Source organism: Notamacropus eugenii, chromosome 4, assembly GCF_028372415.1.
Source record: "Notamacropus eugenii isolate mMacEug1 chromosome 4, mMacEug1.pri_v2, whole genome shotgun sequence".
Lineage (NCBI taxonomy): Eukaryota > Metazoa > Chordata > Mammalia > Diprotodontia > Macropodidae > Notamacropus > Notamacropus eugenii.
In genome coordinates, this window is record NC_092875.1 from 188,499,794 (window position 1) to 188,527,182 (window position 27,389).

The 27,389-nt window shown below is 38.0% G+C and overlaps 1 protein-coding gene across 1 annotated transcript; it reads left to right on the top strand.

Annotated features, from left to right (window-relative positions):
• Window positions 1-1,477: 1,477 nt before the first annotated feature.
• On the top strand, window positions 1,478-27,389 carry MYLIP (myosin regulatory light chain interacting protein). The gene is made up of 7 exons (XM_072603900.1): window positions 1,478-1,782; window positions 2,958-3,148; window positions 21,074-21,259; window positions 22,425-22,622; window positions 23,119-23,283; window positions 24,166-24,586; window positions 25,828-27,389. Exons 1-7 carry the CDS (start codon window positions 1,696-1,698, stop codon window positions 25,915-25,917), a joined length of 1,338 nt encoding a protein of 445 aa, XP_072460001.1. The 5' UTR covers window positions 1,478-1,695; the 3' UTR covers window positions 25,918-27,389.

A 27,389-nucleotide genomic window follows, 5' to 3' on the forward strand; every position in this document is an offset into this window, starting at 1 on the left:
TGTTTTTTTAAAGTGTCTTCCTTTAGTAATTTAAAAGATATATCACCCCTGCCACTACCATCCTCTCCCTCCAAATACTAAATTGGCCTCCCAGGGTAGTAGGTAAATAAGAAAGTTGGGAGTTTTACCATTTTAAGACCTCCACTAAAATGCATAAATTACCTGGGCCTGAAGGAAAAACTATAGAGCTATTACCTGTCCATTAAGATTTGTCCTCCCACCATCATACATTAAGCTATCTCTTGGGAGGGAACATTGTCTTAGTATATGTCCAGGAATCAGAAAGACCTCAGTTTAAATCCTACCTTCTGACCCATTCTGGCCATGTGCACCAGCCTTTAACCTCTGGGTGCTTTAGGCAACTAACTCTCTAAAATTACACAATGTAGAGGAGGTACCAACCTGCACTGGTAGATGGAGTTTTCTCTCTAGGTACTTCATAAGTTCAGTGTCTATCCTAACTCTTGCCTAGTTGTGTTTATATGAAATTGCAGAAGGACCCAGAGGTATTGACTCTGGACTAATAAATTTTGATGGACTGTATAGTAGACAGAGATTCAATAGGGCAGAAACACTTTAGTGGATAGGATCACCATACTGAATAGACAATCAGAAATAAAACGGGGTGGAGAGCAGATCAAGAAGCCAAGGTAAGTAGTGATGGCTGGCAACTTATCAGGCCTGGATGACATAAAATGATGCTCTCCTGGCCTTAGTACTGAACAATAGGATGACAACTGGGAAGTTCATATGAGAAATAGGAGTTACATATCTTTATCAACAAATACTCCTTGGAGTGTTTACAACTGGAGCATCTCTAAATCCCGGAAAAAGTGGTGTAAAAGGAAGACAGAAAGAATGCCTGCTTGAGGAAATAAAAGGTCAGTTATATCGGGGAGACTCATAGCCTTAAAGTACAGTGCGTGGGACCGTGGGGTGGGAGACAAAAATGCCTTCTTCATATTTTAGGAGTAGCGATGACCAGGGCACTGAAGTTTGGATGATTCATTTCTCAACGTGAAAAACTTTTCAAAACGCCGAGGACCAAAGATCACCTTTGGCTAAGTCAAGAGATGGGCAAACGCATTGCAATTTCTTCCAGTGCTTGGCTCTACCCTTTCCCCTTCTTGGAAAAGGCTTTGTAGAGTGGCCTGATAGAAACTCTGGGTTAGGCTCCGTGCAAACCCGGCGTGTTATTTTATTGGTCTTAGCAGAAAGGGCTCCGCCTCCGAGCCAGTGGTTACTGTATCAAGCCCAAGACTTGCACTCCCTGAATCCCCGTAGCCCACCATGAGGCGCCCGGGAGCAGCCAGCCCTAGATCAGGCGCCCCGGCTCCTTCAGGCTCCGGCCTGGAGACGGAGCCGGCCTTCGCTATTGGTCGGTCGGGGCAGAGGATGAAGGGAACGGAGGCCCGTGATTGGTCAGAACCCCATCCCGAGGAGGCGGGGCCGCTATATCAGAGGGAGTCACTGACTGGGGGCAGGCAGTTAAGCTGCTGGAGTGCGGCGGAGCCGGGCCCGGAGAGATATCCAGAGAGGGAGGGCTGGCGGGCGGGCGGGGAGGGGGTTCTGCTGGAGTTCTTGCCTCTCGCTTCTGCAGCTGCAGCCCAGCCCGGGGACGGGATCCGAGCCTCTGTGTGGGAGGCGGCGGCTGCACCACACACCCCAAGGAGGAGGTCGCGGTGGCCCCCCAACATGCTGTGCTATGTGACGAGGCCGGACGCCGTGCTGATGGAGGTGGAGGTGGAGGCGAAAGCCAACGGCGAAGACTGCCTCAACCAGGTGAGAGCGGAGCGGGACGGGAGAGGGGCGGCTCGGCGTCCGGCGGCCCTCCTCGGCGAGCCCGCCGGCGGGCCTCGCGGCGGCCACTGCGGCCCGGGGGAGGAGGGCGGCGAAGCGGCGCGGGCGCCGGAGCCTCCTGCTGGCGTGAAGCGCGTGGAGGCGCCGCCGCCCCCTCCTCCTTCTGCCGCTGGGGGGTGGGGGGAGCGTGGGGGCGAGCGTGGGGGCTGCGTGCCGGCTGCGTGCCTGTGTCTGTCTGTCTGCGGGTGAACGCCCGGGGCGTCTGCACCGAGGCGGGGGGGGGGGGGGGGGCCTCCTCTAAGGAGGCCGCGCACCTGCGGCAGGTATCCGCTGGATGGTGCCCCCCTCACCCCCACCCCCACCGCTGCAGGACCCAGCCAGCCCGTTTGAGGCCAGTTGTCCCGTAGTCCCCTCGTCCTTGAGATGCCAAGGAGGATCCTTTGTTGAACGTGTCCTGCTTCCCAAGCGTCTGCCATGGGCTTTAGGTTTGCAGAACTGTCAGTGGTTTGGGTAACCTCCTGCCCTCGCCACAACCCCACGGTCTCCCAGCCCCGCCTGCTGCATTTTTTTTGGCACCTCTGCCTTTGGAAGTTTTAAAAAGAAAAGCGGGGGGAGAAAAGAATGGGATACAGTTTATCCCACACAGTATAAGTTTGGCTGCTTTGGAAGCTGACAACTACATCCAGCTCCCAAGACCTGAGAGGTCTGAGAAACCTCTTGGAGAGCTTAGCTGACACTTGTGGAGTGTTTGTTTCCCCGGCTTGTTTTTTTTTAAGTGTCCATATGGCAAAAATCACCCAGATACTGAGCTGAAAATTCCTCTGTACAGATTGTGCTGGTGCAGAGAGTTCCAGTGATTGGAGTCAAATGGAAAATAGCCAGTGGTTTGCTTCAGTGACTTTTCATCTGCTTTTGAGGGTTATTGGCAAGCTTGCTAAGGTATTAGCACAGAAGTTCGAGTACCATACCTGAAATCTCGTGAGTCTTTGAGCTTTGTTTCCTGGGTTAGCACTAGGAAATCTGCCCTGCTGCAAAACATGCCAGGATGGGTACAGATTCTGGATTTGTTTTTACGTGTAATCTATACACTTAATGGTACTGATCTAGCAGGGCTACACATCCTCCAGCTCAAGTTATGTGCTCACCTTTTGTTTTAGGTTTGCAGAAGATTGGGAATCATAGAAGTTGATTATTTTGGACTGCAATTTACGGGTAGCAAAGGCGAGAGTTTATGGTTGAATCTGAGAAACCGAATCTCCCAGCAGATGGATGGGCTGGCCCCTTACAGACTTAAACTAAGAGTCAAGTTCTTCGTGGAGCCACATCTCATCTTACAGGAGCAGACTAGGTAAAATGAAGCCAAAATAAACTAATGTAAATTGTGACTGTGATGCTATTTATTGTACTAAAACTATCCTGCTTTACCTAGAGAAGATATGTTATATCTTATATACTTCTGGACAGGATTTAGCCAGTAAAAAATAAGTTTTTAAAAATTAGCTGGAAATTCACAGTTGTGCAACTTTTTGTTGAAGTTAGGAAGGAACTGTTGAGTATATTTAATTGTCCCATTTTAGACAACCTGAAAGGGCAGCTTATTTGAAACCTTATTGAAGAGCAGGATTGAATTCTTATGAAATACTAGTGTTTAGTGCTATAAAGAGTTCTGGGTGGGTAGGACCTTTTCCTCCTAAACGGATGAATGTCCGATAGTAACCTCTGGCTCAGCAGTGTTACTCTAGGTCATTGTAAGCTGTGCTAACTGAAAAGCTGGAAACAGTTCCTCCTAGCTTACTTAAACTTGGTCGACTTCTTCAGTCTAGTGTCAAGTTACAGCATCTATGAGCTCTGGCTGAAAAAAAAAATCAACAAACTTCTAACAATTCTGTCTGAAGTCTGGGGAGCTTTGTAAGAATTCTGTGAATTTTATCTGGTTCTAAACATTTTCCTTAGACTTGATTTTTACATTTAGGGGTCTGTAATGTGCATGAATGCTTTATGTTCACGTAGTGTACCAACAGAAAGTGTCATTCTGGACTGGTTGTAATGTTTTCTTCCGCAGTGGCCCAAACTAGAGGCTACTGCTTTTAAACATTTTTTGATTGAAATTCAAGGGTTTTTTTAGTATGTGTAACTCAAATCCAAACCCTGATAATTGGCTTAAAAATAGTACATTGAAAAAAATGATTATTTTCAAACATAGTAAACCTTGGATAAAAATTATTAATATTTTTCCTGTTACTTACATTTCAGCTTAAACTGCTGCCTTGTATATGAAGGAGGAATAATTGACTCATGTTAGACTTTAGAAGATTGTGTAGTAAAATCCCATTCCCTCAGTTTTTGATGATGGCACTTTTCTTTGGTAATATTGTCAGTTCACAGAAAATTATAAAAATTATCAAATGTTTAATTTTTCTTTTTTTATAAAGTAAGATTGCTTTGGGATATAGTCGAAAGAGCAGTTGACCTGAAGTTAGTGGGGCCTCTATTTTGTTATTGTTTACTACCTTTGACCTGGAGCAAGTCTGTTAGTCTTTCTGTACTTATTATTTTCTTTTCTTACTCAACAAAAATCTACCTAAAGGAGTTGAATTAAGGGGCTTCTTAGATCCTATCAATTCCAGAGCCCAACCAACCAGGATTTTACATATATACATGTATATGTATATATGTGAATATATTTATAAGAATAGTCCTATAAAACGTCCAAATGGCTTCATGTCTTTCAGTCCTATTTCAGTCCCATTAATTTAAATACTGTTTACTTGATTTTAACTTTAAGCTGCTTTGTGAAATCTTCACTTAGCAATTATGACCTCCTGGAGGTCAGTAAAAAATCAACACTTAAGAATTTTGATTGCATAGTGTTGTTATTATTTTTTAATATTCCTCCAGACCTTTGTGGGATTCTGGATGGAAAAATAAATTCCTGCAAAATCAAATGTACTTTCGAATCTGCATAAATGTGGACAATACTTCATTTAAATAATGGTGCAATAATAGTAGTATCTTTGTTTCACTTCATATTCACAGAATTCTAGCTTAAATTATTTATTAGCTGGTGTTTACCATTATTTTTGTAATAAGAATTGTCATTTAAAAAAATTAAATTCATTTTACACATGCAAAAATGTGGAAACTTTTTGCCAAATAATTCAACTTTAGAATTAGAACTATATTAGAATTCTATGTAGCCATTTCACAATGTGCTAATGACAGTGTTAACACTCAACTGAGAATTTACCTAGAGAAGCTAGTTAACTTTGACTGGGCATCTTTTTAGAAGCTCTTTTGAAATGGATAAACACCAATTACTTCACTTTATACTGGAATTTATTTCATTTATAATGCAATGACCTTTTATCAATCCTCATCCCTCTGGACCTCTTTGAAGCCTTTGATGCTGTCAGTTACCCTCTTGCTTTGATACTCTCTCCTCACCTGGTTCTCCTCCTACCTATTTGACCTCTAATACTCTTCATTCAAGATCATGTCTTTCAAATGTGAGTGTCCCACAGGGCTCTGATGTAGACCATTTTCTCCCTCTATGCTACTTGACTTGATGATCTTGTCCCTTGGATTCAGTTATCATCTCTATGCTAAGGATTCTCAAATCTACCTATCCTGTCCTAACCTCTCTAGTCTTCTGTCACCAACCACCCATTAAACATTTTGAATTGGATGTCCAGGAGTCATCTTACCTCAGCATGCCCACAAACGAACTCATTGTCTTTCCGGAAGACCTTCTCTCCCTTCCAAACTTCTCTACTATAATTAAGGGCAACATTATCCTCCCAGTTTCTTGGGTTCTCGATTTAGGTATCATCCTCAACTCTTACTCTCTTTCATACTTCCATATCCAGTCTGTGGACAAGCCCTATCAGTTTTTCCTCGATACTCTCAGATACATCCACCTTTTCTCAGATACTGCCAGCACCTTGGTGCAAGCCCTCATTTCTTCACTCCTGGAGTATTGCAGTCACTTCCTGGTTGGTTGGCTAGCCAGCCATATGTATCTTCCCTCCGGTTCATCCTCCGCTCAGCCACTAAAGTAATTTTCCTAAAGTGCAGGTCCAGTTGTGTCTCCCTTCACTCAGTAAACTCCAGTGGTTTCCTGTCACTTGCAGGATCAGATAAGAAAGCCTGTGTTTTCAAACCCTTCCTACCTACCTCGTTCCCCACTCCTACCCCAGTTTTCCAGTCTTTTTGCACTCTACTTTTTACTCTTCACAGACTCTTGAATCCAGTGACTCTGGCAGTCTTGCAGTTCCTCAGCTCTATCCAGCTCATCTCCATCTCTCAGCTCCAGGCATTTTCTCTGACAGACCCTCATATCTGGAACTCTCTCCCTCCTCATTCCTGCCTACTGGCTTCCTTTAAGTCCCAGCTAAACTCTCACTTTTTATAGGAACCCTTTCCCAATCCCCTTTAATTCTAGGGCCTTCCCTCTGTTGATTATTTCTTTAGGTAGCTTGTTTGTGCGTAGCTGTTTTCGTGTTGTCTTTCTCTTTCCCCCTCCCCCCTTAGATTGTGAGCTCCTGAGGGTGGGGAAGTGAGACTGTTTTTTGTCTTTCTTTGTGTCCTCAGTTCATCACAGACTTGGCACGCAGTAGGTGCTTAATAAATGTTTATTGACTGACATAGTTAATGTTTTACCCCTAGTCCTTTTTCCTCACCTTCCTCCTCACCACTCCTTAAAGATATTTTAGAAATCCATTTTGATGTACTTGAAAGTGTGATGATAAATCTATATCTGTATTTTTGGTGGCAGAAGAAATTTTGATCGAATGCTTCTTTATTTTGTATTCCTAATCAGCACATTTTGAAATAGTCTTCTTGGCAAGTCTTGTGTCTTCTAATGCAAATGATTCAAGAAAGTATTTGTGGGAAATGTGGAATATTTTTTAGAATGGCTATTCCAAAGACAGACTCTTACCACACCTTAGAATTCTGCCTATTAAGTTGTTGCTACTATTTTGCATTCAGCAGCATTTTAGAGAAACAGTGTGATAATAACGCAAAAGTGTATTGTTTGAAAGGGGGCTCTGCCACATCATAGGCAGGCCAGATAGCTGAGCTTTTGTTCATTTGTAAAATGGAAATACTTGCACTACTGACCTTGCAAAGTTGTGAGACTCCAGTGAGATACTTGGGAAAGCATGTCTTAAAGCGTTAGAGAAATGTAAGTTATTTTTAAAAATCTTTGTAGCTTGGTGCTTTACTAGTTTTTCTGGATGCCTTTTGCCTTTATATTACCTTCATTCTTGAATGGATTCCTTCCTGCACAGCTCTTGCCTCAGCCCCCCGCATATTTGCTCTACTGACTTGAAATTTGGCATTCTAGAGACTTTATAATAGCTTTGTTAATGGCTTCTCTTAAAACATAATTTTGATGCTAGAAACTGATCATATTCTTTTACACTAAAACCTCATTTAAATCACATCCCTTTCATTGGGGATTCTTAATCATTTGAACAGGGTTGAACTAACTTTACTTATAACCTGTTGGGGGTAGGGTGGGGGAAGAATGGCTTGCCAAGCAAATGAATTGTGGGAAAAAAGATACAAAGGGTCTGGATATGTGTGCTCATGAAAATAAAGTGTTTTTAAGGACTTGAAGTATCCATTTACACGTAAGTATATAATTACAGTGTCAAAAACCAGAACTGCTTTGTTTTATCAATTACAAGTTACAAATGATAATTACAAATTTATCTAGTCAGTAAAACAAGACTATATTCTTGAAAATAAAACTGTTTTTCTCATTTAAAAAAACAACTGCTTTAGATTTCATTATTTCATCTTATTCTGAGTTAGCCTGTGTTATTGAAACATTAGTATTCATTGCATTCATTTTGGAAGGGGTTTGGCTGTAAACACCTCTATATTATAAAGTTTAGGAATATGTAGATTCTTTGGGGAATCTCAAAGTTTAATGTTTTTGGGCTTCTTTAATGTTTGATTCTAGTCTTGTTGCTGATTTCTAAATAATGTACTAAATGTTTTTGACTGTTAGAATCTAAGTGGCTGAAATCTTACATTTTATTTTGCTGTAATCTATTTACATTTTATATGTAAAATACTGTGACAATTATAATAACCATTCTGATTGTGTGAGAGGTCACCTTTGACTTACAATAACCACTTAGAATAAGCAAGCACTTATTTGCTCTTTTAGAATAACAAAGAAATATTAAGATAGTTTGCTACAAAGTACTTAAAAGCTCATACCTTTAGAACTGGAAGGGAGTTGAAAAGATGATCATATCTAAGCAACTTATTTTGCAGATTAAGAGGATTCTAGTTGTTAACTTTTTCCAGTTACATCAGCAGTATTCAAACCCCAGTTTGTCAGTGTTGTTCTGTCCCTATTTAAAGTAGGGCTGTTCCAACAGTAATAATGAGCAGCTCAGTGGCTCATTGAATAGAGTGCTGGGACTTCGAGTCACAAAGACTCACCTTCCTGAGTTCAAACCTGGCCTAAGATACTTCCTCGCTGTGACCCTGGAGAAGTTACTTAACCCTGTTTGCCTCAGTTTCCTCATCTGCCAAATGAACTAGAGAAGGAAATGGCAAACCATTCCAGTATCTTTGCCACGAAAACCTCCAGAGTGTATAGCACAACAATAACAAATAATAATAATAAATTGTCGGTTTAAGTTACTTAAACCCCTCCCCTGAATTTCATCATTTTTACCTGACATTCCTCTATTGAATTTCTTCATGTTCACAAGTCTTTTAAAGATGAAATGATGTGATAGGAAGAATTCCTAATGAGATTTGGAGAACTTGTGTCTTCCGCCAAGTACTTACAGGACTTTGGTCACGTCACTTCAGCTTTCTGTAAAATGAAAGGGTTGAGCCAGATAATCTGCAGAGCCCCTCTCAGCTCCAAAATTCTATTGTAAATTCTCCTATATCACCATTACTTTCTGTGGGTGTTAACATAGAATAGGATTTAACTACCTTAAATACTTTTCCCTGAAGCAAAGGAAATGTTCTTAATGAAGATTACAGATGTAGTTCATGCTTGGATTGGGGGTAGGGTAATGGTAAAAGTAAGATGTTCTTCGTAATTTAGCTCAGTTTAAAAAAATTATTAAGACTCACATGCAGAATTCAAAAATACTAAATATCTCTCCTCATCAAAAAATTTGCAATCTGCTGTGGAGTATTAGAATAGGTGTACAGGTAAATGTCTTCATGAAATAGAATGAGTCTGTAAGAGCTTCATTAGGAATCAAGGGGAAGAATAGGAAAGGAAAAAAGGGATAGCGCTGGAACTGGGTCTTAAAGAAATTAAATTTCATTAAGAGCAGATGGGATGGAGAAGTCATTCAGTGCCACAGAATGTACAAAAGAATGGAAGTGGTCAAATATAGAACGTGTTGGAGGAGCAGTGAAACCCACTTTGAAACACAGTATGGTGAGAAAAGGCTAGAAAACTGCTATCTTAAATCTGGAAGAGGGGCAGCTAGGTAGTACAGTAGTTAGAGCACTGGCCCTGGAATCGGGAGAACCTGTATTCAAAACCAGCATCAGACATTTAACTAGCTGTGCGACCCTGGGCAAGTTACTTAACCCCAATTGCCTCCTAACCTCAGTAAATAAATAAATCTGTAAGAGACCTTAGTAGGAACTATCTGGTCCTTTAACTTTAATTTAACAAATAAATGTTCTTCCACCCTTTGCGTTACAGAATTTCTTCTTGAAGCATTATGCTTTGGGGTAGATCTGTTAAGATACATTTTCTTATATCCTCTTGTTTGTCCTAGTACTGTCCTCTAGAACAGAGCAGAGCCAGGCTAGTCCTTCTTCTATATAACAGCCTTTCATGTACTTAGATTGAAGTTAAAATGTGGAGTTTCCAATGCCAGACTTAAGATGTTAGTTTGATAGTTGGTGGGGAGCTATATGAAAGGTTTTGGAGGTCTAGAGTGTCATGTTTGGAGCTGTACCATTAGGATGATTGTTCTGATAAGTAAAGCAAATAGAAATAATTGTAGCTTAGATTTCTTTGGTACTTTATGCGAAGCATCATAACAGCTTTGTGAAACAGTTCAGGGAAGGTGGTATTATCTCTACTTTATCAATAAGGAAGCAGTCTTAAGAGATTTCAGCTTGCTCATGATCACAATGTGTCAGAATTAGAACTTGACCCCACATTTTGTTAGCCCTGTGCCCTCCCACCACTGCACTGTGGACAGACTGTTGCAGCAGTGAAAAGTAGTTGACATTTATATAGTGACTATTAGGTGTCAAACGTTACCTCGTTACGTCCTGAAAACCACCCTACAAGGCAGGTCCTGTTACTGTCCCCACTTTACATTTATTAAGTATGTGCTATATGCCAGGCACTGTGCTAAGTGCTAGGGATAGAAATACAGCAAAAGACAGTCCCTGTCCTCCAGGCAAACGTGGTTAAGTGACTTGCCCAGGGTCCCACAGTTAGTAAGTGTCTGAGTCTGGATTTGAATTCAGGTTTTCCTAACTCCAGGCCTCCAACTTTATCCACATAGACACCTCGCTGTACTGATGAGTAATGAGGTCTGCCCTAGGGTGGTTGACTTTGATAAAGAATGAGACTTAAGTTCAACTCCTGATCTTAGGATGTTTTCATAAGAATCACTGCTGTTGTTTGAAATTCAAACTTGAAAGTAAAGCTAGAATTAATATAGAGATATGTATTTTAAATAATGAAGATCATAATTGTTGTTTTGGGACTCTGAGGGTTTCTAGTGTGAAAACAATTCATCAGATTTAATTGTTAATCTTTAAAAAAATACATATCAGATTAGTAAATTTCATCTACTACATCTTAATTATGCCAGAGCCTAATTTATTTTTTTTCCACTGCTTTACGCTTAAAGATGTGTTTATTTCTAATCAAATTGACCCAACACTCCTAGCTAAACCTCTAAAATGTAATCCTCAGTTTTAGATGCTTCAGTTTTGTCATGAATTCCAAAATTCCAAAAGACTCAAAGAAAAAACTCCCAAAATGGTGCAAGGAGCCTAAATATTATATTTCCTTGTTGGTGTAGTGATGGATTATCATGAATGCATAGTTAGGAGTAATTAAAATGTTTCATGAATCATATTTCTATTAGTTGGTGAGGGCCTGTACCTAAGTGGTGGAAGTATCTGATATACCTAGTAATATACTTAGCTCTTCTATGAGTGTTTTCACAGATTAGTGATAATAAACAAACCAGAAAAGTATGTGTTGTATGATTCACGTTGACTGCAATGTGGTACTTAGCTTTGTTTCTTTCCTTGGAAAAAATAAAAGTAATCAGTAAGAATTTATTTAAATTACCTACATTTCCCACTGTATCCTACCCTCTCCCCATGACAGCTATGCCTTATAGCAGGAGTATTTTTATTGGGGTTTATTGTCCTTGGTTAGACACCAGGGAGTCCCTGAACTTGGATAGGAAAAAAAATTGCATCTTTTGTTCATTTAATAGCTAACTGAAATCTAATATTTTGTTCAGTTATGAATATAGGCAACAAATATTATTTTGGAAAGGGATCTATAGGCTTCATCAGTCTGCCAAGGAGATAGGAGTGGGGAGTTTCTTACATAACAAAAGTTAAGAACCTCACCTTGCCTTATAAAAATGAATTTTAAAAGGGGAAAATCACAGTTTACCAAAACTAAACCAGTGTATTGAAAGAGTCTGGTATTCAGGATACCACACTCATAGTGTCTCTCACCTCATCTCTGCAAAGAAGTGGGGTGCCTGCCTTTTCGTATCTCTTCTTGTCAGCTAAACTTGGTCATTATTATTTCATTCTATGCATTTGCATGGTTTTTATTATTGTGTGTTGTTTTCCTGGTTGCATATCGGTTCATATAATTCTCCTTAAACTTCTCTGTATTCATCATTTTCATAGTTTCTTATAGCACCGTACTATTTCATTATTCACCTGCCCCTTGTTTATTAGCCAGTTCCCCAATTGATGTGAACCTACTTAGTTTTCAGGTCTTTTCTTTTACAAAAGGGGCTGCTATAAATACTTTGGTATACATAGTAACTCTCCCTCTCTTTAACTGCCTTTTGGTATATGTCTGAAATTGGCATTTGTGGGTCAAAAGGGACTGAATATTTTATTCACTGTGCTTAATTCCAAATCACTTTTTAGAATAGCTGAACGACTCCACAATTCCTCCAGCACCAGGCAAGGTAGGATACCTGTCTTTCCACAACCTCTGTAATGTTGACATTTCCATCTTTTGCTGGTTTTGTCATTGTGCTGGGTGTGAAGTGAAACCTGAGTAATTTTTGCTTACATTTATCTTATGACTGATGTGTGACATTGTTTCATATTGTTGAGAGTTTGCAGTTCTTTTGAGAACTGGTTGTTCATTGCCCTGTGCACTTAGTGTGTTGGAGAACGGCTTTTTTAGTCCTATGCATTTGCTGTTTACATATTTTAGATATCAACCCTTATAAGAAATATTTGATACAAAGTTTTTTTTCTTTCCTCTCATCCTAGATGAATAAGTTTTTTTCATTCAAAAGCTTTTTAGTTTCATGTAATCAAAATTATTTGTCTCATCTTTTGTAATCACCTCTACCCCTTGTTTGGTTCAGAATTCATCCCCTAGCCCTGAAAGGTACCTGGTAAGATTTTCTTTCAATTTTTTTTAATGGTTATGTATCCATTTTAAGCTTATTGTGCATATATGGTCTATAAACCTAATATCTGCTAGGCTACTTCCTAGTTTTGCCAGCAGTTCTTGCAGAATAGGGATTTCCTTCCCACCTTAGGTCATGTCCGGTTAGTTCTGGTTCTTCTTCGTCTAGTCTATTTCATCGATCTCTATAAACGTTGCCAAAAACTTTTGATAATAATTGTTTTTTAATACAGTTTGAGGTCTGGAATTACTATTCATCCTTCATTCCTACCTTCTTTCTCATTATTTCCCTTAGTATTCAAGTACATGTGCACAGCCACATCATGTTTTTTTGTTTGTTTGTTTTTAACCGAACTAGAACTTTGGAGACATATTCTTTTCTCCAATTAACCATCCACACAGTTGTCAGTGGCTTTCCTAAAGCACAATTCAGATGTGTCACTTCATTACTCAGTGACTGCCTATTACCTCCAGGATCAGATGTAAACTCCTCCATCTGGCTCCAGAATTTTGTACATTACTTCCCTTCACAATCTCTACAGTCTAGCCAAATTATCCTTCTTACTACCTAGGCATCATACCTGTTCCTCCATCTAGAGTTTCCATACCTTTGTACAAACTAACCCTCATCCCTAGAATGCACCCTGTTGTCTCCACTTCATCTCTGAGAAGTACCTTAAAATACATTCAAAGCTTAGCTCAACACCTTTTCTGATTCAAGCTTAGCTCTCATAAATTGTATTTATTATGTATTTATGTATACCTATTCTGTTCCATTATAGATTGTAAACACTTGGAGATCACCTTCCCTCCCTGCAGTGATGCAGATTGCTACTCATGTCATCTTACCTATATCCTCTCAGAAGTCATCTCAAAAGTGGTCCATCCTGCTAGTAGTCCTTTTTAACATTGCATTAGCCTGCTGTACACCTATCTCTTATCCCTTCCCTTGCTCCATTACTGGAACATTTTCTTCTCTTGTCATATAGATCTGATAACTTTTTACAGCACTCCTAATCAATGCTATCAATTTACTGTTTCTCATCCTTGCCCTTTAGGCAACTCACAGTTTAAATTTTTGGAGATTGCATTATTCTGTGATTCACAGAAATGTAGGAACACCAAAGGATATTGATTTGAAAGGGTGGGTTTTTGTGTTGGGGAGAAGCTTGAAGTACTTAAAAGTAATGAGCAGTTTTCCAAATGTAGTTGTTCCCCTACCTCTCATCTTCCTGTTGAGCTGTTGTCCATTTCCATCTTAAGTCCACAATAGGTGTAAAGACACAAGATAGCTTTGGGGTTTACACATCTAACCATGTATATCATGACCTGGGTAATAGACATTTTTCATCCACCAGCATCATTCCTGCAAATACTCGAATGGTTCTTGACCTCAGTGGGCAGATTTGGTAGCATTCCAGGCCTTATTGCAAATGTCCTGATGTTGGAATGTAGAGGATCTTAACTTAAATGCTCCAGTTGGACTCATCATTCAGAATCTCCTATGTGGCAGTAGCAAAAATCTTTGGAAAACGTACATCTTAATTTTTTTCCTCCCTTGTTAAATAACATTGAAACAAAATTCTTGGTTGTCTTATCAGGGTTACCTTGTGTGATCTTAACACTACAACATGGTATGATGTACAATATCTCTGATAAAAGCCTACCTATTTCCTTTATCAAGAATGGCCCTGATAATATGTGAAGATTATTTTCATAAAGGTGAAAAATTAAGCACATGGGCCATGTTTACTTACGCTTGTTTGAGCTCTTTTTTTTCTGGATTTTTAAATTAATGTCCCAACCACCTTAAAATTAAATTGTCACTAGGTCTGGTACAGATATTCTTCCCTATTTTGTTTTCTTGAGAGGAATTTCTGCTTCTTTATGTTCATATCACATTCTATCAGAACTGCATCTCAGGGTGACCTCCCAGTCATTGTAAAGAAAATATTTTGGAAAATCTCTACCAACATTTTTATAACGTTTTTTTTGTTTGTATTGTCATACTCCCAATTTCATCTTAAGTGTTTTTGAGATGATCTAGCATAATTGGGTCTCAGGTTAAGCCTTCAACAACACTTTTGTTTTCCCTCTTTTACCTCTTGCTGTATTGAGGCAGTATTGTTCATAATCTTCTATGTCATCCTCTGCAAACTAGTTTTTGTTGTGATTAGGCAGCTAGATGGGTTCAGTTAAGAGAATTGAGTTCAGTGAATTTCTTTAGTGAATACCTGAGTTCAAAATCAGCCTCAGACACTAGCTGTGTGAACCTGGCTAAGTCACTTAACCTGTTTGCCTCATTTTCCTCAACTGTAAATTGAGGATAGTAGCAGCACCTATGAGGATCAATGTGATACTGTTTCTAAATGCTTAGAACATTGCCTGGCTGATAGTAGACTCTATTTAAATGCTTATTCCCTTCTTTCTAATCTAAACTGATGTTGCCTTTGGCAGCTTCACCAGGAGATTGCTAGTGGCAATATGATGGCCTAGCCTTTTTTGACCCCTTTAGTCAATTTTTTTTAGAAAATAGTGATAACCTTTGATAGTATCCATTTTTTCTTTTTGGTTTTGATAACTCATTTTTAAGTGTATGTCAGGTTGGAGCTGTTTTAATTGCATACCATAATCATTCTGATTTTTCTAATTTAGTGTTAATTTTGTCGTTATGTTATTTGACTCTTGCTGTGTTTAGGATCTCCCAACTCTCTTAAAGAACATATGCATGAAGCCCAGGTGTTCTGAATCAAAGATGATTGACTACTGAGTCTCCTGAGGGATGGAATCTGGCAACATCCAAGGGAGAGAAAACACTAAAAGAACCTTAGAGAGAAGGTCCCCCAGAAGAGTAGAGCCATTTCTCTTTGACCTTTTATGAACTAGTTGTGAAAGTTTCCTCCACAAGAGTCCACTTATCTTTGACACAACTGCCCGATCATGGGGCCCAGTCAGGCATAGACCATCTTAATCTGGGCAAAGCATTAGTGAACATGAATCGCAGTTATCTTCATTGTGGTCTTTTCAGAACCTTTAAGAGCATTGCTTTGGAAGGGGGGCGACCATCAACACCCCATGAAATGAAACCTTTCTAAGGTATGTCCTGCAAAAGCTTGCCTGCTGCTGACATTGTCTTTGAAGAGCCCTGAGTTGTATCCAGGTCATGTCGATGAAACATCAGAAGAGGTCTTTTGTGGACGTTTACATTATTAACATGTCTTAGAAAAGATGGCTGCAAAGGCTAAATATGTGTTTCTAATTTTTCTAGCTATACAATGAAAATGGATTTCCTTTGTCTAGTATCATCTTAATAGATTTTGATCTTTGTGAGAGCTAAATAATTTATTAATTTCAATCTCTATCATGGGCAGGTTTTATCAAGTTCATTGGAAAATTACACAAGCCTGGAATCATGACTTGATAATATAAAAACACTTGCATTAACATCAATAGTGATACATTGCATCAATCAATATTGATGCTAAAAAGTATCATGGAATGTTGTCCTAATCTTCTTTATTTGATTAAACAACTGGGATTAGAGGGTGGTAGTTATTTGTGTGCCAAGCAAAAGTCAGCACTAGGAAAGAATGGAAAAAGTCATGACTAGTTTCAAGTTTTCATGGATTAGTGGATGTAGTATTGTGTTGCAGATGATTTTTAAAATGTATTCATTTGATTATGACCTTACTGAGGGCAGGAACAACGTTTTACACTCTTTTGGTCTCCCCATTGCTTGGCATAGTACAGGTATTTAATAAATGTTTATTGACTGACTGGTTTATCTTGATTCATCAACAAGTGCTGGCAGATTTATGTCCTGGTTGGCTTTGTATTCTTGGCATCCTGTACCAGTAATCTGCCTGTTGCCCTTAGACATCATCTCACAAGCACATATATTGTGGCACTAGGCTAAAAACTAAAGAAAGGCCTACGAAAGAGGATGAAGGGACATCAATGCAGTATGCATTAAAGAGATGAGTCATTCAGTAATGCAAAAGCAGCTCCAACTAAGCGAAGCATAATTAGGTTTAAAAAAATCTACAGTTAGATAGGCTTAAAATAATTAGAGATAGGTTTTTGAATAAGGAATAGTTGATGAAAAAGTTTTATTCATGTATTCTTAGAAGCCTATATACTTTCTTGTTGTTAAAGCTTGTTCCATACTTCCTGACCCACCATGTGGGGTTTTTTGGCAAAGATATTGGAGTGATTTGCCATTTCCTTTTCCAACTCATTTTCTAGGTGAGGAAACTAAGGCAAACAGGATTAAGTGATTTGTCCAGGGTCACATAGCCAACAAATGTCTGAGGTTGGATTTGAATTCCAGAAGATAAGTCTTCTGACTTCAGGCCTGGCACTTTATCTGCAGAAGAGTTTTTATGTCAGTCTAGAGGCAATAGGAAGCCTCTGGAAATGTTTGAGTTGGTGGGGATATGTATTTAAAGAAAATCAGTGGCAGCAGTGTTGTGGATGGACTAAAGGAGAGAGGGACTTGGTTCCCCAGTAATTTGGTGAGAGGTGATGAGAGCCTGAACTAAGATGATGTGTGAGGTGAAAGGGACAGATAAGTGAAAAGTGGAGGTAGAAATAGTAAGATTTAGCAAGTAAACTGCTGTGTGGGCTGAGGGAGAGAAGTTGATGCTTATGCAAGGTTATGAATCTAGGAGACTTGAAGAATGATGGTGCCTTCAACAGAAACAAGTTTTGGAAGAGGGATAGTTTGGTAGGAAAGATCAGTATTGCATGCGTATTGTGAGGATAATAAATTGGTTTTTTTGGTATTTCTTTTTTAAGTGATTTGATCTTATCTGGGATATAGGAAGAATGGTCCTTTTATGTTTTTAAAATGTTCCTGGATCAGTGTACAATCACCCTGAAATGATAAAAAGAGATCCAAATTCTTGTAAATTGGCTCTTTGGTAGTATGGGGGGGTGCAGCTAGGTGGCACAGTGAATAGTCAGGAGCACCTGAGTTCAAATCCAACCTTAGATACTTGACACTTACTAGCTGTGTGACCTTGAGCAAGTCACTTAACCCCAATTGCTTCGCCTCCCCCCTCCAAAATAAAAATAATTTAAAAATAAAAACATGACTTCCGTTTTGGACATGTTAAGTTTGTGATGTCTCTAGGATATTGGCTTTCATACGTTTTGAGGTTGCAGAGCAGAGTCTGTGTAGTCAATAATGTGGCATATCGTGCCAAAAACTCACTCAAATATATTTGATTTCTCATCAGTGGATCAGTTTGGAGAACCTGTAGAGAACTGCACGTCCGAATCATCTAAACTTCAATCCTAGGGAAGTTTTGCTAAGAGTATAAAACATAAAACTGAAAAGTAGCCCTGTTGGTCCAACACACTTACTTTGTATTTAGCTGGAATTAGTAAAACATGTCTTAGGAGGGATTTCTTTGCTCGATACATTGAACAGTGTAGCTAAGATCATTCTAACCATGTTAACACTTCAGGTGCCTTTGGTCTTGCCAACTCCAGAATGTTGGGTCACAAGGAGGCTGGATAGAGCACAAATGTGACACAAGTGGCTCCTGGGAAGCCACTGTTCTATCATGTGACCTACTTATAGTTGTTTAGTGGCTTCATGAATGGAAAGTATCATGCATACCTTTGTACTTAAAGGTTAATTACTGTATCAAGGACGAAGTTCAGCTTAGAGTTAGGGTGAAATCGAAATTTATTTTCATAGTTAGTCATTACAGAAACAGTTTAACATTTGGTTTTAAGTGAATCTTGGTATGACTGTGGATGATGTAAGACTCCTTAGTAAGTGGGAAGTGCAACTTTAGGTCAATGACTGAGAGTTAGCCTCTTAATAACAACAGCTGGGCATTTGGTAAATTAGCAACTATTATTCTGAAATATTTCTAGATATCGAAAGAACTCTAACCCCTAATTGGTCTGTAAGTCTTGTCTTTAAGCAGAAGGGAACTTTATAGTAAAAATTGATTTTTGAAACAAAGCAACAGAATTTAGAGATGTTTTAAAGTTCAGAACAGTCATATTTGTGCCAATCTATACGAAGGGGTGCCATGGAAATGTAAAATGGAACACTTCTCAGTGTCTTAACATTTTCAGTTTTGTTCTTCAAGAAAATGTATGCTCATTTTACAGTTAAATTTTTTGTCATTTAAAAAACTACCTTTAGAATACCCTTTAACAGCTTTGTTGAAAATTGATTGTCCTTTTGTTTTATTATATCTTTGTTATAATAATTTCTTTATTATAATTTTGTTATAATCTTTGTAGTTCAACCATGAATTGATCAGTACCACAAATCAAGTCATTTAATGAACTCAAACTTAATAGCATTGACCAGAAAATAAGAGTTCTGAGTTTTCTAATATCACTTTAGAGAAACATTTTTAAACTTAAGAGAATTTCGTATTTTAAGGTTTAGCTTGCATGATGTTCAGGGAAGCATTTCCCAAATTGTTTTCTAACAAATCCTGATGGTGTGATTAGGGCAGTGGGAGGAATGTCTACACTGGTAGTATATTTTCTTTCTAAAATATTGAATACTTAATTTTGCATTGGAGATAGGATTAATTTTTCTTTCTCACTTAATCATTAAAATTTTCTCAATTCTTTTTCCAAGTTAGTTTGGGAAAATACTGGTTTAGGGATTACAATTTTTGAAGTTTCATCTGTTAAGTTATAGGATAATCTTTTTTGGGCGTTTATTTAAGAATGAACAACTTGAAAATGCTCTCTAGTTTTCACTTTGTGGTCCCAGGGTTGTAGCTAGGACCAAAGTAGATTGTCTGCTTATCTTCTGTGAAAAGAAATGGACCCAGTGCATGCATGAAACAGTTGTTTGAATACAGCTGCTTGTTTTGATAATGTTCAGTGAATAGCCTTGGGTAACCTTTCGCCTGCTTTACCCAGACAAAAAAAAAATACCAGTTACATTCCAGGTGGTCCGAAGGAAACATAGTTGGGGAAAACACTATGCTCCAACTAAACCTTTTCTACTACATTGAGAGATCACTGAATTATCTTATTGGAAAACATTATTTTTAGATTTTTTTTTAAAAACAGCCTATTAATCCTGCAGTCACATGCTTTTTCTCTAAGTAAGGGAATGTTATACCTAAAGAGAGGACTAATGTTAGAACCACCACTAAGTTTTGTTACCAGAATTTCTTTATGCTGAGTGATACTTTCTCCCTTCTCCCTTCCCCCGTCTAAGAACTTGAACCCTTTCCCCTAATAACCCGAATGGTGCTGTGATTTCAACAGGATGATCTATTCGCTTCCTAAAAAGGAAGAACTTGTGTCCTTGGTATGGATGCATGGGAAAATACCCAGTACCTTTTTGGAAAGTTTAAACACAAAGATGTTTTTTCTTGTTTACTTTCAGGAGAAATAACCAAGAGCTGTTTCAGATCCAGTGTATAATATGGAGCATATAGAGTGGTTAATCCACAGATAGGTTTTATTGGCTCCCATGCATGCCAGAGGGTCAGCATTACTATTGGCCACCTGTTGGGCCTGACAGCTGCCTGTCTAGACATATGCATAGATTATCTGTGAGAAGCTGAGGATATTGTTTGAAGGGCCTTGCTGCCTGGTGACCAGGATCTGATTACCAATTTAAACTTGAAAAGTCAGTTCTGAAAGGTTTTAGGTTGGATCAATAAAACATTTAACCACTTATTCCCTCTTAGGGCTTTCAGCAAAAGTTCTCTCCTTCAAAGCTATTTTAAAATATTAACTACCTAATACTATTTTCTCTGTGAGGGTTGGGACAGAGAAGCAAACAAGCAGGGTGGAACTTCCCTGACCCTTCTCTAAGGCTGTGTCAAAATGTGATTTTTATGGCACTGCTGCTAGAGCAGGGCTGTACAGTCACTATTCAAAAACTAGTTTTTATGGATTCTTTTTTCAGATTTAGCATCACTCCCAAAAAGCACTAAAGACTAGCAGATGCCTGAGTTAATAGAAACCATATTTACCTTCTTTGACTATATTTTTACTTAAGTTTTTACTGTGGCTTATTTACAGGAGCTTATGAGTGTAAGAGGAACTTTGTCATTCTAACTTTGAGACAGTTTCCTTTGGCTGTAATGTTTTCTCATCATAGAAGTCACAAAATGTTGGATTAAGTAATGAGAAAATTGAATCTCACAATAGTCACTTATTAATAGAACTGGGATACAAACCCAGGACTTGGAACTCCAAATCCATTGTCCTTTTCACTTCAACCCATTGAGTCTCCATTTATCCAAAAACACTGCTGTTACTTTGAGTAAACATGACTTTACCTTACAAGGCTTATCAAATACTAGTAAATCTTTTGTCCTAGCTGTTTGAGAAACAACTCCCATGTATGTTTTAAATATCATTGCATGTTAAGTTCAGTTACTAAGAATAATTGATCTGAAATATCACCAGGGATATTTAAATTGTATCAGAAAGAAGCATTCTTTTGTTTAACTGTGATTTAACCTAGTTAAAACAGGCCGTGTCTCAGCTTCAGTATTAAGAGCTTTCAGTTATTTTTATTTCTCAAAATTTTGCTAATATAAGTTTTTGTGTTGTTAAATTGACTACAGATTTTTTAAATTAGTCCAAACTTTTAAAAGTAAATTCATTCTTTTGTAGGCATATCTTTTTCTTGCATATAAAAGAGGATCTTTTGGCTGGCAATCTTCAGTGTTCCTCAGAGCATGCTGTTGAACTCAGTGCGTTATTGGCACAGACAAAATTTGGTGACTATAATCAAAACACTGCCAAGTATAACTATGAGGAACTGTGTTCGAAAGAGCTCTCTGCTACTGCCTTAAACAGGTAACTATGGGCTTCTGCTTTCACAGACCACTGACTTAAGTAAGGTAGCACTGGGCTCTTGGTGCCACCCCACATGCTTTTTTAAATAACACTATACTTGAATAGGCTTAGTGTGGGAAGAGAATTATGACCACAGTTACATATGAACAAATCTTCCATCACTTAATGCTTTGATATGGAATATCATATTATAGCGATATATACTAGTGAAATATCTCTTTTTCCCCCTCCTTTTTATACTACCTTACCACTACCATTCCACCACTGTTTTTGAACTTTAAATTCTCACAAGTTTGCCTTATACTAGATTGATGACTTTCATTCCCTCAATAACTCAAGTAAAGAGATTGCCAGTACTTCGGCAGATTCTTAATTCCACTTATATTAAATGTTCCTTCTACCTGTGGTGGTCACAGCTCCCCAACATCTCCTCCTATCTATGTCTCAACATCTGTTCATGACTTTCTGTAAATCCTTCATGATAAATACTCCCCAGTATGCTGTTTTCTGGATGCCAGTACATCACTAGGTAGGAATCTCCATATATTATCCATCACTCTTGCTATGTCATTGTTCTGCCTTTTCTAATCATGCATGTATGTGGCATCTTTTATTAAAACATTTGCATTTTTTGCAAAATTTATTATTCATAATGTGTTGTATGAGCTATTCGAGTTGCCTACTATTTTGAATCTTTTGAAAATGGTGACCCAAAGTTTAATTATATATATTTTTACTGTGGTTTTTAGGTTTTTCTTTTATTTACATCTGGAAACTGATTCTAATGTTTATTTTTAAAGTATTGGGAATTTATGCATAGTAGAATTCTTATGAAATTCCAATACATTAGATTCTCTCCATATTTTTACATTTCACAAAGTTCTGTAATTCTGGGGTTTTTTTTTAAGTTATTGGTCTATCAAGAACTCTAAGTATTTTATTGTAGTTTTTAAAACAACTGGAAATTCAGCTTTAAATCAGAAATAATTTAAATATGTCACTATTTTCTATGTTAGTGATGGCATCAATATAGTTTATCAGTAATCCATTCGTATAATATGCCTACAACTAAATATCTTCATCTTTAGAGCTTCGTAAAATAGTGTCTCTGGCTAACTGTCTGCTGATAGAGCTTCCTTTTTTTTTTATTATTATTTTTCTACAGTATTACCATGAAGCACAAGGAATTGGAAGGGATGAGTCAGGCTTCAGCTGAATACCAAGTCTTGCAAATTGTATCAGCAATGGAGAACTATGGTGTGGAATGGCATTCTGTTAGGGACAGTGAAGGGCAAAAGTTGCTCATTGGCGTAGGACCTGAAGGAATCTCAATTTGTAAAGATGATCTTAGCCCAATTAACAGGTAAACCAAGTCTCTAAAGCTCTGGGTTATATTTGTATGGCCTTGTTTATAAAAATAGAAAAACAGAGCTAGGGGATTGAAAAGTTAATCACCCCTTGAATAAAATGCATTCTTTTTCATGTACATTAACATTTTTAGGCTTCCGTTACAGCTTAATAATCAAATGGAAATTTACTGGCCTGAAGGCATTAGGAAAGTAAGTGGTTCATTGCCAGGAACACCTACCTTATTGCCCATAAATAGAATTAGACTGTTTTTTGGTCTATTTTGGGTACATGCATGATACCTATATCTATATGTTTATGAACATTTTTCTTAGTTGATTTAACATATTAGTGAGTGAAGAGGTTGTTTAACATTGACATACTATTTTTTTACTCTTGCCTAAGGTGTTTTGCAAAAATTTAAGAAAATACTTAATGATTCTAAAAGAAAAATAAACCATGAGCTTCATACATTCTTCATCTTGATCAAAATTATTTTCTCCTGCTTTCAGGATTGCATATCCTGTTGTTCAGATGGCAACTCAGTCTGGAAAAAATGTGTACCTGACCGTCACCAAGGAATCTGGTAATAGCATTGTGCTGCTCTTTAAAATGATCAGCACTAGAGCCGCAAGTGGACTTTACCGAGCAATTACTGAAACGCATGCTTTTTACAGGTACACGTGGCTACGTATATGAATGACCCTTTGTAACTTGTCAGTGGGGCAGCCACGCTGCTCAGGGATTAGAATGCAGGTCTGGAATTGGATAGACTCGAGTTCAAATGCAGCCTCAGACACTCATTGTGTTACCCTGGTCAAGTCACTTAACCTAACCCTGTTTGCCTCAGTTTCCTCACCTGTAAAATGAACTGGAGAAACCACTCCAGTATCCTTGCCAGGAATACTGCTAATGGGGTCACTGAGAGTCAGATGTGACTGAACAACAGCAAATTGTCAGTAGCAGTAAACTAAAAATGAAAATTGTACAGGATTTTAAGTTGATCACATTTTCATATAGTGCTCTGCCTGTTTTTCTCCTGCAAAATTTGAGAAAAGTTTGCTGTATGGGAATGTTTTTACCTCTATAGCAGCAGAACTATATGAAGCCAACATAGTCATTGATTGGATTCTGTTTTTTTCCATAAGAAATACATTTGTATGAATTGTACAAGCATGTTTCTTCTCTCTCTTTCTTTTTTTTTTTATTTTATCTTCTTGGGCTATCACTTCCCCTTCTAATGAACTAGATCGTTGTGCCTTTGTAACTTTTAAAAATTTAATTACTGTTTCATCAGCATGTAATGGTGTTCTCTCTAAAAATTCAGAAAATTTAAATCTTTTCAGTTTGGTAGGACTACTTTTATTTCAAAATCTTTAGAAGTAGAACAGTCAGAATCATTTTCAAACCCATATAAAACAGAAAAATTCCCTTCCTAAAAGTAAAAACCCAAAGCTTTAAATTTCTGACTTGCAGCATTTAGTTGTGTGAACTATAGAAATGCATACATTCAGTGTCTTAAGTATCAGAGTAGATTTTTATTTGATCTCTTGTTGCAGGTGTGACACAGTTACCAGTGCTGTCATGATGCAATATAGTCGAGACTTAAAAGGTCACCTAGCATCTCTTTTTTTAAATGAAAATATTAACCTTGGCAAAAAGTATGTCTTTGACATCAAACGAACATCCAAGGAGGTATATGACCATGCGAGGAGGGCTCTTTATAATGCTGGGGTTCTGGACCTTGTTTCAAGAAGTGACCAGAGCCCACCCAGTTCTCCCCTGAAGTCTTCAGAGAGTAGCATGAACTGTGGGAGCTGTGAAGGGCTCAGCTGCCAGCAAAGCAAAGCACTCCAGGAAAAGCTACGGAAGCTGAAGGAAGCCATGCTGTGCATGGTGTGCTGTGAAGAAGAAATAAACTCAACTTTCTGCCCTTGTGGTCATACTGTGTGCTGTGAAGGTTGTGCTGCCCAATTGCAGGTATGTGCAGTGTCAAGTAGCCTATGACGGTGATGACATTATTTATGCTTTTTCACAAATTAAATATGACCTTCTCCAGCTACAGAGATATGTCCAACATATGTCTTTTACGTTATTGTTTGTCATTTCCTGTATTGGTACAATATTTGAATTGCATATTGATGTACTTTAGGCAATAATGAAAATAAGGGAAAGGATCTTTATCCCTTACTTGTGAGAATTGAAATTAGGCAGGGTTTTTAATCTTTGTTAATTTATGTAACAGTTTTTCATTCAACTAGCATCTTCCTACTCCTCAGTATGCTTAAGGATCACCTCTGTGTGCTCAGAGAATTTAAATTAATTTTAATACCTAATCAAATACCCACCTTCAAAAATTCTTAGAAGTAATTTCTTTTATGGCATTTTTATGCCTTTTCTTGCTACTTTCTGACATTGAGTATAAACTGTTGAAAATTGTACTCACTTTTCTGTGGCAGATCATCAATTTTATGTGAAACTAGCCTTGAAGAGCAAATAATATTCCCTTACAGACTGCTTACTGGTAGTAGGACCATAACTCTGTGATGGAAATATAATCAACAGAGTTGTCATCTGATGTGTGAAGATGCCATTGCCCTGTTATTGAGGGACATGCTTGATTTGTTTTCCGATATGGGGATGTGTTTGTGCCGATTCAGTCCACTTGTTTCCTCTTGTAACCAAAAGCACAGATTTGCCAAGAGTTTTCTTTTGGCCAGGTCTAGAAGTATGTACAGCCCAATCATTGACCAAACAAAACTGAGCCAACTGACCCATCTAAACCATCACTTTGACCTCATTAGCATTTTCTATTTAACCTCCTGGATTACTTGCCTTAGCAAACATTAGAGAATGGGCCTGCAATATTTCTGTATTTCCCTACAAGTCTCCATTGCATAGGAGGAGAAAGGTTTGTAATGGTCACTCACTGCTTATAGCATATCTTATCATTGAAGTTTGGTAGAAATCCTGGTTTATTTCCTTCCATATATGAACATCTTCTGTTCATAAAATTTCTATCCAGGTCCCAGTAAAGCATAAAACTCCACTACACTTGAGTCAAATATTTTTAGATTATTTATTCAGGAATCACCATGGATAACTGAATTCATTATAATTTTCTGAAAAAAAAAAATGTGGGTACAGATGTCTACTCTAAAGAAAATGCCAGAATATAATACCAAAGGTATTCTAACAGATATTATCTTTGTCTTTTTCAGTCATGTCCAGTGTGCAGATCCCGAATAGAACATGTTCAGCATGTGTACCTTCCCACCCATACAAGCCTCCTCAATCTTACAGTCATCTAATATAGTGTACTGATATTTACTTTATAAGCCACATTTCTACAAACTGCACTATTCTGAACAAGAAAAAAAACTGGGAAAAATGGTTACTCCAACACCTTCCTGCAATGAAGAATGTTCCCCTGAAGGAAGCATTTCTGAAAACACAACCATGGTTTAAACCAACTCCATTTGTGGTACCCAAGGAAAAAAGAAAAGCTATGAAAGTCTCATAGAACTTGACTATCATCTTATGAGCAAACATATAAGAAAAAGCAAATTTTCCTCTTCAGTGACAGATAAAGTGACACCAATGCCAAAAATTGGGTACTTGTTGGGGATTGACTATATTTACAAGTGTGTTTACTATATGTGAAGAAAATTTCCTACCCAGAGAGCAAATTGTTTAAGAATTGGTTTAAGATTTATTTTGCTTTCCTTTTATGTGGTCATTCCAGACATTTATAATAGGAATTTTTTTCTAAGCATACATTGTTTTAATGTCAGTTTTTGCTTTTATAATTTGTTTTAAGTATAAGGATTGGAGGGTTAATTAATAGATTCTAAAATCTATTTTGTGACTTTTAAAAAAAGTAATTGCTGGTTAAGTGTCAGGTTCTAATCTGCCTGTTAGACAACAGATGATTCCATGCAGTGTGAGGTAGTTATTTCTTTTCCTAACAATGCTCCCCTTCCCCCTTCTGTGTTTCACAAAGGTAGCTTTTCTGAAAGGTAAAATCCTTAGTTAAGTAGTTTTCTGCTCATTGTTAACCACTCCTTTGGGCCCTTGGTTTGGTGGAAAGTCATTTCTGCTGATTAAAGGGAGAATATTTTGCCTAGAAAGACTAAATTACACAGCTCTAGAGATATTTCATGGTGGTATAAACTGTGATAGTCATTATAGTTCTTTCTAGCTATTTACTCTTGCCTCACTAAGGTGGTGGTTATTTTTGCTTGAACTGTCAAGCCTTACTTGCAGTCTTATCCTAAGTATCATAAGCATTGTATAAGCTTTTTTTTTTAATGCTTGAGTATTAACTTTTTGTTGTCCCCTTTTTATATTGGGGGCGCAGGGGCTGTGTTTTTGTCTTTTGTCTTCTTAAGCCTACCTTCCACTTCCCATCTGGGCATTTTGGACTCTGATCAACTAGTGGGTTTTTCTAGGACATAGGGAAACCTAGATTACCTTCTTGGGTGCAATACTAGCGAAATTCAAGCTAGAAACCACACTGTCACTTTACTGAGGTTTTCTGAGTATACTTTCCATGTGGCCTTAATGTAGCAGTGATGTGTTCATGCATTTGTTTCTTTGCACAGACATTTTGTCAAAATATTAAAATTCTACTTTTTTATGGCACATTAGCATATAAACCTTTATTGCAAGAGGTATTTATTTTTTCACTTGTAAAAAAATTGTTTCCACATAAAGAACTCTGTTATATCTTAGATTACATTTCTGTCTTTTATATTCAGGTTAATAAAGACTTTAAAACAAA